Raw genomic sequence first — 19,383 nt, 5'->3', positions numbered from 1 at the left:
GATTAAATTACAATGTAGTTTAGAACTTGAAATAAATATTTGAAGATTCTGGTTACTCATGATTTGTTTGATTATTTTATTTATAGGCCTATGGGATGAACGATGTGATAGGTTGTTATCTTGACCTTGAAAATGGAGACATAAAATGGTCAAAAAACGGTATAGTATATTTTGCTGATTTCGTTAACTGCAGATATTTTCTTCTAATCTTTTTCTGGACATGTTCTTTATAGCAAAATACCAGTCTTTTTGTTCATAAACCTTGATGAGAAATACCAATAGAGGAAAAGACGATTGATATGTATTTGGTGGGTTGATGATGTCCATCAAATTGTCTTTACTGTAGATTGATTTAGTAGTTGATATAAAGACTTACCTATTTTGAAGCCAACCTTTTGACTTCTATATGTGTTCCTGCTGTTCTTTTTTTATGCTGTGTATGACTGTACCATGACATCTCATCAAACTCACTCTAGAATCGTCTGGATATTGATAAATATCACATTGAAAAGTGTACCTATTGATAAGGAGTTTAGATTTCTTACTATATTTTTTCCAAAATTTTTCACTTTTCAAATTATTGTTTCATAATGAATAAAAAATAAAAAAATTAACAGGAATTAATGGTTTATTATAACTAAAAAAATCTTAAAAGATATTTCTTTATTAATATGAAGTTGCAAAATTAATGAATTTATTACATTTTGTTATACCTATTAAGACCATGGGCTTTAGTTTCCCAGAGAAAGGAAGTCCTTATTATTTTGAAACAAATACAATTATTTTTTTCTACCTTTTTGGAAGTTCTTCCACTTTTGATGTTAGAAAAATCATGAAAATGTATACATATCAAATCTGTTTATAACAGAAAGTTCCTTTTGTAAAAAAATTATAACAATATTAACATATTGGAGGGTGAAAGACATGCATGAAATATAATTACTGATTTTGTTTTCAGGCGTTGATCTAGGAAAAGCATATAATATACCACAACATTTACGTACAGAAAGATTTTTTGCTGCTGTTGTTCTAAAGGTTAGAAGCTAAAATTGCATAACAGAAACATTTATTTGATTGAAGTACAAATGTATTGAAGTTGTCTTTTCTTTAGTAATGTTTTATGCCCCACTTAAGGTCATTATGTTTTAGGTGTAAGCGTCCATTTGTCTGATTGTTTATCAATCAGTCTATCCTGCTTTTGGTTAAAGTTTTTAATGAAGTTGAAGTCCAATCAACTTAAAACACATTTACATGTTCCCTATCATGTGTTCTTTCTGTCAAATTACAGTATTGACCCCTATTTAACGGTCCAATGAACATACAAAATGCTAGTGCGTGTGGGGCATCCTTGTACTAGGGTCACATTCTTGTTTGATTTAAAAAAAAAAAATATATATATGCAAACTGTCTTAATTTGCTAACTTTAAATGAACAAAGGCTAACTCATAAATGGGTTTTGCCATTTTCAATATTAATTGTAATCCTTTGATATTAATTTGAATTTTTTATGTTTTGTAGAATGCTGAAATGAGTTTTAATTTTGGAGGAAAACCCTTCAAGTTCCCACCACAGGTATGGATAATATTAAGTTATCAATTGAGATCACATGATACAGTGAAACCTAACCAAACCCAACACCCTCTGGAGATTCAAACAAAATTCATGTGAGGGAAAGTTCATTGTGAAATAGGGAAATGTTTGTATGGTGTCACTTAAAAAAATTCTAAAGAAGCTTTCTTTAAAAATTTAAAATATCTAACAGATTGCTAAATGTGCACCGCTTGGTGTAGTTAGTGATTTGTCTTAAGTTGAAGTTCTTGTGTGTTTGTCATCATTCAGAAAAGTGTAGTCATATGGTCAGTATTGGCAAATGTTAACACAAGCTGAATATGGGATACGGGTTTTACAGGAAGGTAAATACCTTGTTGTGCTGGAGCATGAAAACTGAAGGTTAACCTCTAAACATCCTTGTCTGATTGTGATTGTTAATTTCTTTTTTAAATGTTTTACTTCTTTACTTAAATATGTATCATTGTATTTGTCGACAGAAAGGAACATATGTAGGACTAAATCAAGCTCCACAGAAAGATGTTATTGAATCCAGGATTATGGGTAAGGACATAACTGTTGCTTTGTTTTTTTAAAATTGGGTCTTTTCAGTATTGTAAATGTTTTTGTTGAGTTCTGACCTTGCAGACAAAAAACTTATAAACAGGATTATTATACTCAGACTCAGAATTCATCCACAAATTTTATACTTAGAGTACTGAGTAAAAGTCCTTGAACTAGCTTTTAAAGTTTGAAAAGAAGTGAATTACAAATTTTAATGATTTTTTCATTGTTTCTTTTTATACGACCACAAAAGTATATTGGTTTCACGTCGGCATTGTCGTTGGCGTCGTCAGCGTTGTCCGAAGGTGGATGGTTTTCGGATAATAACTTTAGTATAAGTAAATAGAAATCAATAAAATTTTAACATAATGTTTATAACCACAAAAGGAAGTTTGGGATTGATTTTGGGGGTTATGGTTCCTAAGGTTTAGAAATTAGGGGCCCAAAGGGGACCAACACAAATATTTATCTAGTGTCAGGACAATAAGTTGTGTATAAGTATATCAATTGTTCTGAAATTGTACCACAATGTTTAATACCATAAGTAGAAGGTTGGGATATATTTTAAGGGTTATGGGGTAAACAGTCTAGGAATAAAGGACCAAAAAGGGGCCAATAACAAGCATTTTTGTAGTTTCAAGACAATAAATTGGAGTTATCTTTCTTTGTCCAGAATGGTTGTTGAATCACCTAAAACCAATGCTTTATGAAATCTTTGAAAATTGGAGTTATCTTTCTTTGTCCAGAATAATAGTTGAATCAACTTAAATCAATGCTATATACAATATACAATGCAATATTCACTTTTACAACCAACTAATAAATTAAAGCAATCTTTACCATTCAGTGATTACAAGCACTTTGATTTCCTTTCTAGGGTTATGCCACTTTACAAGTGGAAAAATTGAAGAATTTTTTAGTTTCTGTTCTCTTAACTTAAGTTTGTCTCAACGAAATTTAATGAAATGTGTATATAATGCTTATTACCTCTAAACTCAGTTGAAGTTCAATTTTTGGCAGCTTCATTTCTCACAGTTCTCGAGCTATGTCCCTTTATAACGTTATATGCTAGCAGGGGCATCATCTGTCCATTTGGACACATTCTCCATTTATTTTTTTAGAAGTTACTATTAATTAATATTAATTTTAACCATGACTGTATGACATTTTATATTTTAATATTCTATGATGTATTTAAATGAGTAGTTATTGTTGCAAACTCCATTAGAAATTTGAATTGAGATCATTTTTGGAATAAGGGAAAGGGGTAGGTGAAAAAAAAATCTTCATATATTTTTTTTTTGAGAGGATTAATATTCAACAGCATAGTGAATTGCTCAAAAGCCAATTTTTTTTTTAAAGTTTATTAGACCACATTCATTCTGTGTCAGAAACCTATGTTGTGTCAACTATTTAATCACAATCCAAATTCAGAGCTGTATCCAGCTTGAATGTTGTGTCCATACTTGCCCCAACCGTTCAGGGTTCAGCCTCTGCAGTCGTATTAAGCTGCGCCCTGCTGAGCATCTGGTTATGATTGTCACTGTTCCTTTTCTGTTTATTCATTTTAATTTGTGGATTACCAATTTTTGTGGATTTTACTTTTTTTTTCTCAATCAATGAAAATTGGTACCAAGAAAAATAAAAGAATCCCCAGTAAATAGATTTGTTAAACTGGTTAGAGTCTTAATAATAAAAAAGTTAACCTGATCACTGACTTGTGGATTAATATTTGATGTTGTATTTCTAGGTTCAGGAGCTGTGAATGCTAAGCCAGCACCCAATGCACCACAGGCTATCATTATAGAGGTAAATTATTGTAGTACTGTAAATTCACAAATTATTGCGTGCATTTATTATTGCGATTTTGTCATTTTAAACTAAAATTGGATTTTATTTTTTGTGATATTGCAAAAAATCCTGTTTAATTCATAGAAAATAATAGTGAAATGCAAGTTTAAATTTTTCCCATTATAACCCTGTCTCATTTTTCGCAAAAGTAAAAAGGTGGCAATAATTTCTGAATTTACTGTACCTCATAATCACACAAAAATCTACTTGAATTTCGATTCATTATTTGGAAATATTGCTTTCAATTTAATTATTTATTGTACACAGGAAAAGTGTAATTTGAAATTATATTTTTATTTTACTGGCAAGGATGTTTTTAACATCCACCCTTTTTCATATTTATTTATAAAGATAAGGAGATGTGGTATGAATGCCAATGAGTCAACTTTCCACCAGAGACCAAATGAGGTGAATATAGGGTCACCATATTGCCTTCAACAATGAACACTATACATATTATAAAGTAAGTGATATGAGGCCCACACATGGGAAACTGTTGATTAAGTAGACAAAAAAATCAAGTCTGATATATGATAAATCAACAAATATGACAATTAGCAAACTGCAACTTCTGAATTACAGGCTCCTGATGTTGTATGTGTATATACAGAATATGTGTGTGGGGGCGTTGGCTCAGCAGTGTTTTATATATCTTAAAATTTTTCTATTAAATATACATTAAAATTTTAGGTTTTTCTTTCCTACTTTTATTCATGTTCATTTTAAGATCTAACATTTCAGTCACTTGCAGGAAATTAAAATGAGTTATCTTTCCTTTGACTGTCTCATGAAGACTATTGCTGTACATACTATTTCAACAGTAATTTGTATGGTGATTTAAGACAAATTTCATTTGACCATGACCTGATTTTTGACTTTCCAATGCCAGTTAAGAGCTTTGTTCCTTAGCTATAGTTGACAGGTCAGCAATATTGGGGTTTGCAATTGTCTTTTGGAGTATGTGTCCATCTGACATATCTTGATTGTTTTATTAGATCAGTTCATAATTAGTTGCAAGGCAAACTTCTCAACAATATTTGGTATTCACAATTAGAAGGTCAAAATTTTATTTCATGATCCCCAGTTTTCCAGTATGAATTAAAAATTGGGCTATGTTTAGCACTTCAACACATGCACTTTCTTGTTTCATTCTAAATTGTTAGAGAAATTATCAGTTTTGGCCATTTCTGAAAAAAAAGGTTCATTTGTAACTGTTGGCATTGCTAGTATAATGATTACTTTGTCCCCTTCAACGTTCAAACATTTTTGTTTTGTGACCATGACAACATTATTTTCTGCAAAATTATATAGGCCTGTTCTCCTTTGTTATATTTTATAATGACTTAATTTTGGATGTACCACATCTGATTTGCTGAAAGTTTTTGGTCTATCAGATCATAGACATCATTTTGTCATGTGACGGTGACATTATCAATGTTTTCATGATTTACTCCTTGAAAATGGAATTTAGATTAAATTAAAGGAATGACTGTAATATATTTTTTTTGTCTATTCAAAATAACCTCATAAATGTGGTACACACTTATAAATAACCTGTAGACATTTTTGGTTCTTTTGAAATATAATCTTTAATAGAATGTTATATATTTCAGCCATCAAGAGAATTAGCTGAACAGGTATGAAAAAAGTAAAAATTTCAGAATAATTGGCCTTCTCCTCTAAGTTTTGCTATTATTATGCCAGTTTCAAGTTTCATATTATTTGACATTTTATAATAAGATAATATGAAACTGTCGACTATATGGAAAAACCATTGACTTTTAGAGATAAAGAATATCAAATGAATTATAATCTGCCAGGAATTTCCCTACAGTTATTCATATGTCAGTAATGGTGGTTTTTTTTTAAGCCAGAATAAAGTTACTATAGTCTATTTTGTTGTATTGATCTGGCATGCTAACAGACTTTTTCAGATTATTTATTTATACAATATTTTTTTTTTTAATAGGATTATTTTGCATCACTTAGATGAATAAAAAGTATTTATAACTTCATAAATTGCTATGCAGATGCTCAATTTCTATATGTGTTTAATTGTGATTAAAAGTTCTTTAATCATTATACATATAATAAAAATGAAGTTCTTACAAAATCTACTTTCAAATTTGATAGCATTCATGTCCTAACCCAAGAAACGTTCAAGATGGTTATCAACAAAATATTGAACTATAGCATTGTCTGTTGTCAAAGTAAGATCTGCCATTCTTGTCAATGCCAGATCTTCAGAGTAGCATACTCAATATGTTATTGAATTTCTTTCTCCAATTTTCAGACTTTCACACAGATTCAAAAGTTCAAAGTTCATTTATCAAATCCATCAATCAGGTATGCTTACATTTGAAGTAGGTAATCAACTGTTACTAGAATTGTAAATCTATTGAATTAAGAGTTTATAAACAAAGTTCAAAATGTATGTATGACCCTGAAGTCACAATTTTATTATTTCCTAAACACAGATATAGACAACCATCATCTGTTTAACAGAACTTTTCCATATATTATAGACTAATATAAAAATCAGAAGATGTGGTATGATTGCCAATCAATCAAACCTTCCTTCTGAAACAAATTGATGTAGTTGTCAATTTTGATCACCTGAATAACCTTCAACTATCAGAAATCTATTCAAACAAGAAAACAAACGACCTAATTTATGTACAAAAAAAAATAAATATGATGAACGGCCACAAATGACAACCATTGAATTACAAATTCCTGACTAAGGACATGCACATACAGAATGTGTCGGGGTTTAACATGTTAGTTAAAAGAACCCTGCAACATAGTCTGTGTTTTTGATTAGATGAATTTCTGATGAGTTAAGCCCTTTTCAACTGATTTTATAGTTTTGTTTTGTACTGTTACACTACTGTCCTAGGTAAAGGGAGTCTTGGTGCCTTCAAACTAGTTTAACCTGCAATATTCTATATGTGCCTATCCCAAGTTGGGAGCCTGCAGTTCAGTGACCTGTAGTTGTCAATGTCTATGTCACATGACCTCTGATGAAGAGTTAGTTCATTGGCAATTATACCACATTTCTTATATAGAATGTGTAACATAAAGATGTAAAATATGTTGGATACATGAAGTACATGGTTATGAAGTACTTTTGCATACAGGTCACACCACATCTATTATTCCTTTTGCTGTAATTTACATTATGATTATTATAAACAAAAGTATTAAATAACAAGAAACAAACAAAAAAAAACAGTCTTGGTACAATTTAACAAAGAAGATGTATGGTACAGGATACAAACAGTGGTTTCTACCAAAAAAGAGTGTTAAATATATACAAAGGAGACTGTTTGTGGCAGAGAAATTGACCAGGACCTAACAAAAAATATAAAGAAGCAAAAAAGACAATGAAGTACATGCAAAAAACTACATTCAAATCTAAAATCTTTTTGTGTGTATGTGATATCAAATTAAACATAGAATTGATATTGATTATATATTTATTTTAATTTTTAATTTTTTATATTTTTTTTTTTAAAGAGAGTTGTTAATTATTGGTGGTGTGAATGTCAAAGAACAAGTTGATGTGCTTCAGAAAGGGGTAAGTATTGACAGCTGTGTTATTTTTTCAGTTTCCCTGGATACAGCTCAGTTGTGAAAAATCAATCTATTAATACTGTAAAGTTTTTGATAAAAAATGTGAAAAAAAATCATGTATAAAGCTGGAAATACTAGCGTATCATTGAAAATTTTAAACATATTGGAAGTATGCAATTTCAAAATTCGTTTTACTTTACAATTTTTTTAGTTTGATTATAAATAAGTGCTCTAAAACTGGTGCAAAGTATAAAAATGCACTTTTGTATATATTAAGAACACATTTTGATATGCCATTCAGATTGATTGATTGGTTAGTTTATAAACTCAAATTGTTGCATATTTAAAACTATATTCAGACAATGCATAATAATCATCTATTAAAAAATCAATCACATTTGTTTAGCTCACCTGGCCCACAGGGCCAAGTGAGCTTTTCCCATCACTTGGCGTCCGTCGTCCGTCGTCCGTCGTCCGTCGTCTGTCGTCCGTCGTCCGGCGTCGTTAACTTTTACAAAAATCTTCTCCTCTGAAACTACTGGGCCAAATTACACCAAACTTGGCCAAAATCATCATTGGGGTATCTAGTTTAAAAAATGTGTCCGGTGACCCGGCCAACCATCCAAGATGGCCGCCATGGCTAAAAATAGAACATAGGGGTAAAATGCAGTTTTTGGCTTATAACTCAAAAACCAAAGCATTTAGAGCAAATCTGACAGGGGTAAACTTGTGTAACAGGTCAAGATCTATCTGCCCTGAAATTTTCAGATAAATCGGATAACCTGTTGTTGGGTTGCTGCCCCTGAATTAGTAATTTTAAGGAAATTTTGCTGTTTTTGGTTATTATCTTGAATATTATTATAGATATAGATAAACTGTAAACAGCAATAATGTTCAGCAAAGTAATATTTACAAATAAGTCAACATGACCGAAATGGTCAGTTGACCCCTTTAGGAGTTATTGCCCTTTATAGTCAATTTTTAACCATTTTTCGTAAATCTTAGTAATCTTTTACAAAAATCTTCTCCTCTGAAACTACTTGGCCAAATCAATCCAAACTTGGCCACAACCATCTTTGGGGTATGTAGTTTGAAAAATGTGTCCAGTGACCCAGCCATCCAATCAAGATGGCCGCCATGGCTAAAAATAGAACCTTGGGTAAAATGCAGTTTTTGGCTTATAACTCAAAAACCAAAGCATTTAGAGTAAATCTGACATGAGATAAATTTGTTTATCAGGTCAAGATCTATCTGCCCTGAAATTTTCAGATGAATTGGACAACCCGGTTTTGGGTTGCTGCCCCAGAATAAGTAATTTTAATGAAATTTTGCTGTTTTTGGTTATTATCTTGAATATTATTATAGATAGAGATAAACTGTAAACAGCAATAATGTTCAGCAAAAAAAGATTTACAAATAAGTCAACATGACCGAAATGGTCAGTTGACCCCTTTAGGAGTTATTGCCCTTAATAGTTTATTTTTTAACCATTTTTGTAAATCTTAGTAATCTTTTACATCTTCTCCTCTGAAACTGCTTGGCCAAATTACACCAAACTTGGCCAAAGTCATTATTGGGGTATCTTGTTTAAAAAATGTGTCCGGTGACCCGGCCAACCATCCAAGATGGCCACCATGGCTAAAAATAGAACATAGGGGTAAAATGCAGTTTTGGGCTTATAACTCAAAAACCAAAGCATTTAGAGCAAATCTGACAAGGGGTAAAATTGTGTAACAGGTCAAGATCTATCTGCCCTGAAATTTTCAGATAAATCGGATAACCTGTTGTTGGGTTGCTGCCCCTGAATTAGTAATTTTAAGGAAATTTTGCTGTTTTTATACGCCCGTCAAAATTTTGACGGGACGTATTATGGTATACAAATGTCCGGTGTCCGTCCGTCTGTCCGTCTGTCCGTCCGTCCGTCCGTCTGTCCGGCGTAAACATGTCGCACCGTAACTTGAGAACGACTTATCCAAATTTCATGAAACTTAATATAGTTGTTTCTTATGATGGTCAAATGATCTGTATACTTTTTGGTGAAAATAAGATTTAAACTTTTTGAGTTACGGCACTTTATAACTAAAACAGGGGTGTGTTTTTTCACATGTCGCACTGTATCTCAAAAATGATTCTTGATTATGACTTAAAACTTTAAACACTTCTTAGTTATATTAATCTCAATATCTGTATACTTTTTGGTGATGATTCAAAATTTCATTTTTAAGTTATTGAGTATTTTGTAAAAAAGGGGGAGGTTTTTTTTACATGTCGCGTCATATCTCAAAAACTATTTATGATTATTGCTTAAAACTTTATATGTGTCTTTGTTATATTAATATCAATATCTGTATACTTTTTGGTGATGATTCAAAATTTCATTTTTGAGTTATTAGTATTTTGTAAAAAAGGGGGAGGTTTTTTTTTACATGTCGTGCTTTATCTCAAAAATGATTTATGATTATTGCTTAAAACTTTACACACTTCTTTGTTCTATTAATCTAAAGATCTGTATACTTTTTGGTGATTATTCAAAATTTTATTTTTGAGTTATTGAGTATTTTGTAAAACAGAGGAGGGTTTTTTACATGTCGCGCCTTATCTCAAAAATGATTTATGATTATTGCTTAAAACTTTACACACTTCTTTGTTCTATTAATCTAAAGATCTGTATACTTTTTGGTGATTATTCAAAATTTTATTTTTGAGTTATTGAGTATTTTGTAAAACAGAGGAGGGTTTTTTACATGTCGCGCCTTATCTCAAAAATAAGTTATGATTATTGCTTAAAACTTTACACACTTCTTTGATATATTAATCTAAAGATCTGTATACTTTTTGGTTTTGATTCAAAATTTTATTTTGGTAATATTTAGTTTTTGTAAAAAAAAAACAGGGTGGGGGGTTTCACATGTCCCGCCGTGTCTCTAAAACAATATATGGTTATTGCTTAAAACTTTCTAATAAACTATTTATGATTATTGCATAAGACTTCCACATAAGACGTCGGGCGTATCATGCGCTCATGGCGCAGCTGTTTATTGGTTATTATCTTGAATATTGTTATAGATAGAGATAACTTGTAAACAGCAATAATGTTCAGCTAAGTAAGATCTAGAAATAAGTCAACATGACCAAAATCGTCAGTTGACCCCTTAAGGAGTTGTTGCCCATTTTATTCAATTTTTAACAATTTTCACTAATTTGGTAAATTTTTGTAAATTTTTACAAAATATTTTTCACTGTATCTAAAGGTCCAAGTTTATTATAGATAGAGAAAATTCTAAGTACCAAGAATGTTCAGTAAAGTAAGATCTACAAACACATCACTATCAGCAAAACACAATTTTGTCATGAATCCATCTGTGTCCTTTGTTTAATATGCACATAGACCAAGGTGAGCGACACAGGCTCTTTAGAGCCTCTAGTTCTAGAATACCCAATTTTATTTGAGATTGCAAATAACAAACTTCTTTGAATATACCAGTATCAGCTTTTTTTCTCTGCATTTAAATCTTCTCTGAGTGGTTTGATAAAATTTGATAAACCACATGTTGATTGAAGTCTCATGTAAATTGCCGCCAATCCATTCTAATCATAACACTGTAATTACCATTGAATCATTACACAAACAGACTTTATCACTTTATGCCCATTGACTACAATATTTATCTTCTCTGGAAAGTTATATTTTTAAATTTGGCTATCTTAACGGGTTGAATATCTTAATCTATGGTATGATTTTGTTGAAACTATATCGAATTCATAGAATTTATTGTGACTTACTTCTAGTTCCATGGTATTGTGTTAAAACATACAAAACATTATAGTTTAAAATTTGTAGAAGGTCTAACAAATGACGGTATAGAACAGATAGCTTCAGTAATATATTTTTAGCTTTCAATTGTTCTGTGTTTCCATTGATAATGATATAACTTTATTGATCTTTATTCCATTGATTTTTCTCCCTGATAATTATAAATTTTCATATCTTTGTTTTTTGTCGAGCCTTCAACTTTAGTCGAAAAAGTGAGACTAAGCGATCCTACATTCCGTCGGTGTCGTCGTTGGCGGCGTCCACAAATATTCACTCTGTGGTTAAAGTTTTTGAAAGTGCAGTACACAATCGATCTAGATCTTTGCCCAAATGTGCAAATTTGGAGACAGATTGGCAATTTATAGGTTAGACTGTTTTTTTTTAAAGAAAGAAAATTTGGTGATTTATTGCATTTTTCAAAATGTTTAAATAAATACCAAATATTTGTGTTTTTGTGTATTTTTTCAACTTGCCCATTTAAGGTAACGGGTACGTAAATCGCTTGGCCGGCAATTTTTAAAAGAAATTGTATACACATAGAAGTTTTAAAAAGATAATGAAAAATCGAAAAATTTAAGTTGGTCACTGATCTTATTTCTGAATTCCAGACATTTGAAAATGGTTAGGGAACAACATAAAGTACATAGACATACATGACATAACGTCAAATTTAAACCAAAAATAAGAAATTTCAAGCTTTATTTATTCTGCAATATAAACCAATCCTAAGATTTTTTAAATCAAATGTTTTTAAGGTATGATTTTCCTTTCTTTTCATACATAATTTTCATGGGGTTACCAAACTCCCTTTTTATACGCCCGTCAAAATTTTGACGGGACATATTATGGTATACAATTGTCCGGTGTCCGTCCGTCTGTCCGGCGTAAACATGTTGCACCGTAACTTGAGAACGACTTATCCAAATTTCATGAAACTTAATATAGTTGTTTCTTATGATGGTCAAATGATCTGTATACTTTTTGGTGAAAAAAAGATTAATGCTTTTTGAGTTACGGCACTTTGTAACTAAACCAGGGGGGTGTTTTCAGCTCACCTGACCTGAAAGATCAAGTGAGCTTTTCTCATCACTTGGCGTCCGTCGTCTGTAAACTTTTACAAAAATCTTCTCCTCTGAAACTACTGGGCCAAATTTAACGAAACTTGGCAACAATCATCCTTGGGGTATCTAGTTTAAAAAATATGTCCGATGACCTGGCCATCAAACCAAGATGGCCGCCATGGCTAGAAATAGAATGCAGGGGTAAAATGTATATTTTGGCTTATATCTTTAAAACCAAAGCATTTAGAACAAATCTGACTGAGGTAAAATTGTTGATCAGGTCAAGATCTATCTGCCCTGAAATTTTCAGACGATTCCTACAACCTGTTGTTGGGTTGTTGCCCCTAAATTGGTAATTTTAAAGAAATTTTGCAGTTTTTGGTTATTATCTTGAATACTATTATAAATAGAGATAAACTGTAAACAGCAATAATGTTCAGCAAAATAAGACCTACAAATAAGTCAACATCACCAAAATTGTCAGTCAACCCCTTAAGGAGTTATTGTCCTTTATAGTCAATTTTAACAACTTTTTCATCATTTTTTGTAACTTGTTCAAAAATTTTCTTCTCTGAAACTACTGGGCCAAATTTAAACTAACTTGGCCACAATCATAATTGTGGTATACAGTTTAAAAAAAGTGTCCGGTGACCCCACCTACCAAACAAAATGGCCGACATGGCTAAAATTAGAACATAGTGGTAAAACGAGTTTTTGCTTTATATCTTTAAAACTAAGACATTTAGGGCAAATCTTTCAAGATTTAAATGTCCATCAGAATAAGATCTATCCCCTTACAAATTTTCAGATGAATCCTACGGTTGCTTCCCTAAAATTGGTAATTTTAAGGAAATTTTGCAGTTTTTGGTTATCATCTTGAATACTATTATAGATAGAGATAAACTGTAAACAGCAATAATGTTCAGCAAAGTAAGATCTACAAATAAGTCAACATGACCAAAATTGTCAAGAGAACCCCTTATGGAGTTATTGTCCTTTATAGTCAATATTGAACAACTTTTTGTTATTTTGTAACTTGTACAAAAATCTTCTTTTCTAAAACTATGGGCCAAATTTAACCAAACTTGGCCACAATCATTACTAGGGTATCTATTTTAAAAAAGTGTCTAATGACCCCTCATACCAACCAAGATGGCTGACATCAGTAAATACAGTAACAGGTGAGCGACACAGGCTCTTGAGAGCCTCTAGTTTTTCACATGTCGCATCGTATCTCAAAAACAATTCTTGATTATGGCTTTAAACTTTAAACACTTCTTAGTTGTATTAATCTTAATATCTGTATACTTTTTGGTTATGATTCAAAGTTTCATTTTTGAGTTATTGAGTATTTTGTAAAAAAGGGGGAGGGTTTTTTTACATGTCGCGCCATATCTCAAAAACGATTTATGATTATTGCTTAAAACTTTACACATGTCTTTGTTATATTAATTTAAAGATCTGTATACTTTTTGGTGATGATTCAAAATTTCATTTCTGAGTTATTGAGTATTTTGTAAAAAAGAGGGAGGGTTTTTTTACATGTTGTGCCGTATCTCAAAAACAATTTATGAATATTGCTTAAAACTTTACACACTTCTTTGTTATATTAATCTTAAGATCTGTATACTTTTTGGTTTTGATTCAAAATTTTATTTTAGTGATATTTAGGTTTTTGTATAAAACATCTGTGTTTATTTTTGTGGTAATCAGCATTGTGTATAAGTTTCCTAACATTTGTTTGAGGGAAACTAAAGTTAGAGAATGGAAACCAATTTTTGGGACGGACAGATGGATGGACAGAAGGACAAGTGTAAAACTCAATGCCCCCTCCAGTACGGTGGATGCATAATAAAATACAACAGTAAACTTTTATTCCCCCGAACGTTTCAGAAGGTCACGCATATAAAATATATAAAATTATGTTTCAATGGCACGAGAACGCAACAGAAATATGAACACATAGGACTGGTCATTTGCAAACTTAAATGGTGTGTTTAATCTGACACGATAGAAGATGTGGGATAAATATCAATTATAGGCAAAAGCCAAATAAAAATAATATTTTAAAGTTTGATGCATATTATCCCTGGTGTTTTCAGTTTATTTTCGATTTATGAATTTGACCGTCCCTTTGGTATCTTTATCCCTCTTTGACAATATTTTCTCGGGGTACTAATCTGCTCTATCCCCACTCAGCCCTGTGTTATTTATATATTGTTCAACACAGACTTTGAACACACATTATATGACGTTCTGATAAATGCATCCAGTCTAGATTTTGCTAGCTGTAATGATCAACATAACAAATGTACTGAATAGAAAAGCTGCATGTGATTTTGAACTCTAATTCTAAATTTTTATAGCAGCATTTGCACATGTATACAAACAGTATCAACTGAAATCAAAATAACTGTAGTTCGAAACTTTTGCGCATTTTTAACTGAATTGATTGATGCACGTAGAAATTTCTAAATCTTCAGTATAATGTACTTTGGTAATTATTTTATTTTTGAAGTGGCGGTAATTTGAGAGTAATTTTCATTTAGCGGATCTCTATTCTTCCCTTGCCAAATTTTCGTGCTGGAAGCTAGTAATTCATAATGTTCCATTCAATTCAATTTGACAGAAAAGCAACGTGTAAAATTTTTTTTTTGTTCCTTTTTAAAGACAGTTTGACTTCCCGTTTGTCCGTGCATAAGGCCCCTCCCCCATTTCGATTCTCATTCAAGTTTATTGTTCTTTTCTCTTGCTGAAGTAATTTCCGACATTATATTTCACAAATTTCATGTCACACAGGCAGCAATTAAACTCCAGTGGCGGATCCAGAAAGTTTTATGAGTGGGCCCACTGACTGACCTAAGAGGGGCTCGCTCCAGTCACGCTTCAGTGATACCCTATATAAGCAACCAAATTTTTTCCCAAAAAGGGGGCCTGCCCCCCCCCCCCCCCCCCCCCCCCCCCAAATCCGCCTCTGAACGCTGTTGCTTCAATATTGTTTTACTATAAATTATTTGTTTTTAAATAGTACCAGCACTTTCATTTTCAAATTCTATTTATAGACCATATCGCGGACGTGAAAGAAAGCACTGGATCAGAAAGGTTTTTGTCGAGCCTGCAACTTTTGTTGCAGAAAGCTCGACATAGGGATAGTGATCCGGCGGCGGCGGCGGCGTTAGCTAACTTCTTAAAAGCTTTATATTTTAGAAGGTGGAAGACCTGGATGCTTCATACTTTGTATATAGATGCCTCATGTTACAAAGTTTCCGTCAGTCACATGTCCAATGTCCTTGACCTCATTTTCATGGTTCAATGATCACTTGAAAAAAAAGTTAAGATTTTTTGTATTGTTGAATTCTCTCTTATTATAAGTAATAGGATAACTATACTTGATATGTGCGTACCTTGCAAGGTCTTCATGTCTGTCAGACAGTTTTCACTTGACCTCGACCTCATTTCATGGATCAGTGAACAAGGTTAAGTTTTGGTGGTCAAGTCCATATCTCAAATACTATAAGCAATAGGGCTAGTATATTTGGTGTATGGAAGGACTGTAAGGTGTACATGTCCAACTGGCAGGTGTCATTTGACTTTGACCTCATTTTCATGGTTCAGTGGTTATAGTTAAATTTTTGTGTTTTGGTCTGTTTTTCTCACACTATATGCAATAGGTCTACTATATTTGTTGTATGGAATGATTGTAAGGTGTACCTGTCTAGCGGGCAGATGTCATGAGACCTTGACCTCATTTTCATGGTTCAGTGGTCAAAGTTAAGTTTTTGAGTTTTGGTCTTTTTATCTAATACTATATGCCATAGGTCATCTATATTTGGTGTATGGAAATATTCTATGATCTTTATGTCAGTCGCGCAGGTTTTATTTGACCGTGACCTCATTTTCACGGTTCATTGCACAGTGTTAAGTTTTTGTGTTTTGGTGTATTTTTCTTAAACTATAAGTAATAGGTCAACTAGTTATGGTTGTATAGGAGCATTGTTAGCTGTACATGTCTGCCTGGCATGGTTCATCTGACCTTGACCTCATTTTCAAGGTTAATTGGTCTTTGTTTAGTTATCTTGGTTAATGTTAAGTTTATGTGACAGTTGTATTAAAGCTTAGCTTTATACTTAGGACTATCAACATAATATCAATGATTAGTATAGAAGGCGAGACATTTCAGCGTGTGCACTCTTGTTGTTTGTATTCATGAACATCCATATGTTTATATTTAAATGAGAAAATGGTTATATAACAGGAATATCAAATCAAGAATATCAGTATTAACCTCTTTCTTTGTCGAGGATTGAATACATCCTAGTCGTTTTCACAGTTGTTTTGAGAAATAAATTTATTTATTTATCTTTGTTATTGTGGGAGTGTATAATGCATACATGTACAGCACGTGTTTATATTCTTGTCAATACCTATATTTTGTTTGAAATCACGTTACATATCATCATTCCTGATTTTCAAGTTAAGTCTTAGTTCAAATAATTATGATATCTTGAAAGGCTATTATATTTTTTTCTTTGACAGCTAACATTGACATGAAAAAAAATAAAATAGCCTTCCAAGACGTCATAATTATTTGGACTAGTTAAATCTGTGCCGATCACCAGCGTATAGTCAGTTAATGTATGGACAGTTACCCCAAGGTATAAACAAAATACTTCCGAGACCCAATCTTTGTACTTGAAACAGTTTTGTAGTACATTTTGTAGAAGTTCTTGCAAGCATTATAAGTTGGTCAGCTAGTAAAATCACAAACTAGCAATCACTCTCCGACCATCACGACATGCCAAGTTACTTTCATTTTCATGGAAGGGAAGATCCAGGGAAGCACTGTTCAACTGTTACAAGATATTTCATTTAACATACTTCAATTTTTTTGTAACATTTTGATGAGATGCATCTAATAGTCTTCCACCAAATTGACCATTATTCCGACGAAGCAGAATATATTCCAACGTCTTGAAAATATTTTTTCTGGTGTATGGGAGATAACTCCCATAGCATCAAACGTCGATTTTCCCACGTTTTCCGGTAGAGGCATTCATTTACGTACCTCTCACCTGAAGTGGAGATCACCCTTTTAGTAAAAAAATTAATCTGAACAATCTAAGCAAAGGACTAGGTCTGGTAAGGGCTGATTCTGGCCCCAAATTTTAGGTTCATCTGACGAAAGATTTAAATACTTTTTAAACACTAAAGTGTCTATTTCAGTTGATTCAATAAGTTTATGTGAAAGATTTTAACTGATATAGTCATTTAACAAGCTCCGATTCAAGCTCAACTATGAAAAAATCTATCAAATATGCCAAAAATGTCACTTTTCAGATGTTTTTTGGTCAAAATTAAAAGTGGCCACATCCGTGTTCATCCTCAATCTTTATATATGTTATTTATTATCATCAAATACAACTTACATTTCAATATCAAGAATGAACACAAATGCGGCCACTTTCATTTAAGATGTAATCCGTCTAGAATCTAACTAAAATGCAAAAAATAGAAAGATTTTAGTAATTTAGCATGACTTAATGATGCTTGTACCCAATTAATGTGCATTGTGCTATGAAAAACAGCCCATATTTATGTAGCAGAAGCAGTCTACTTTCCAATAAATAACTTAAAGTTTACATTTTAACAATTTTGTAAAACTACAATATTTTGAGGCCAAGAAGGGGTCTTACCAGACCTACTCCTTTGGGCAATTTCATAAGACCCATAGCTTGTAAAATGGTGACCAATACATCTTATTATATTTTTGGAAAAAGCATAGAAAAATCTTTATTTTTGCAAAGTAAAAAAAAAATTGCAGGTTATGCCTGCTGTTTTCGAAAATACTGAGTTAGTATTCTTCAAGAATTAAAAAAAAAGCTTAACTAATCTGCAGACTCTTCCATCAATTGACAAAAATCAAGCACACCCACTGAAGATATTCCATCATATTGTAAAGGCAAAGTTGTTTTAAAGTACCTTTCTTTGGTATCGTTACAAAGTTGAAAATCCTACTGAAGAATAGATTTCCAAAAAAAATTCTTTATTGTAATTGCATGTCAGTAAAGTGCTTAATAAACAGAAGTTGGTTAATGGAGTCAAATTAGGAGGAGACAAGTCGCTCAAACTATACTTAACCAAATTACATTTCAATACCACTTATAATACTTTGTCTCGTTAAAGATAAAATAGATTTACCGAATGGAAATGAAATAATTACAAAATATATATATATATATGTATATAGTTGTTTATTTTTAAATTAGATTCTCCAAACTCCATGTGAGAGAAAAAATCTTTTTATCTATACATGTACATATTTATTGTTAATTTAGAGATTTTAATTCCTTGTGAAAGGAAAAATCATCTTTTTTCATGTGCTAATTTTATAGTACTATACTGAACATTCGCCATGATCGCTAAAAACTTTTTTTTTTTTTTTTTATTTTTTTTGGCAAATGATCACTTTAAACCCATGTATTATTGAAATATTTTCTTTTAATTTGAAATTTCTTGAGAAACAGATTGATTTGATTGAATGACTAGATGTTTTAGATAGGCATTGTTCAATGTATTTGGAATGGTCTTGTCCTTTCTCACTGATGTGACATTAAGCAATAACCAATCAGTCAATCAATGTTGATTTCTTATGAGTGTTGTAATGCTGCCCCATTGGGATGAACCCCCTCATATCTAGACTCATATATTATTGGGATGAACCCCCTCATCTCTAGACTTGGGATGAACCCCCTCGTCTCTAGACTTTGGATGAACCCCCTCGTCTCTAGACTTGGGATGAACCCCCTCATCTCTAGACTTATATATCATTCGGTATGAACCCCCTCATCTCTAGACTTATATATCAAGAAAAATCACAAATTGTTAGGTGTTATTCAAAAACAGTGAAATTTTCTAATTAAAAAATTGTTTTGATCCATATGGTCATGGAATTGTAAAAATTATACAATG

The 19,383-nt window shown here is 31.8% G+C and overlaps 1 protein-coding gene across 1 annotated transcript in view; it reads left to right on the top strand.

Annotated features, from left to right (window-relative positions):
- LOC143078825 (ATP-dependent RNA helicase DDX1-like) overlaps positions 1-19,383 on the top strand; it is a 231,487-nt gene that overhangs the window by 17,678 nt on the left and 194,426 nt on the right. Inside the window, exons 9-16 of the mRNA XM_076253811.1 lie at positions 87-159; positions 959-1,035; positions 1,519-1,572; positions 2,049-2,112; positions 3,863-3,921; positions 5,577-5,600; positions 6,257-6,309; positions 7,483-7,543. Coding sequence (XP_076109926.1) covers positions 87-159; positions 959-1,035; positions 1,519-1,572; positions 2,049-2,112; positions 3,863-3,921; positions 5,577-5,600; positions 6,257-6,309; positions 7,483-7,543 — 465 coding nt within the window. The remainder of the gene's footprint in view (positions 1-86; positions 160-958; positions 1,036-1,518; positions 1,573-2,048; positions 2,113-3,862; positions 3,922-5,576; positions 5,601-6,256; positions 6,310-7,482; positions 7,544-19,383) is intronic.

Source organism: Mytilus galloprovincialis, chromosome 6 (genome assembly GCF_965363235.1).
Source record: "Mytilus galloprovincialis chromosome 6, xbMytGall1.hap1.1, whole genome shotgun sequence".
Lineage (NCBI taxonomy): Eukaryota > Metazoa > Mollusca > Bivalvia > Mytilida > Mytilidae > Mytilus > Mytilus galloprovincialis.
The sequence above is the reverse complement of the archived record's forward strand: the minus strand, read 5'-3'. Positions and strand labels throughout refer to the sequence as shown.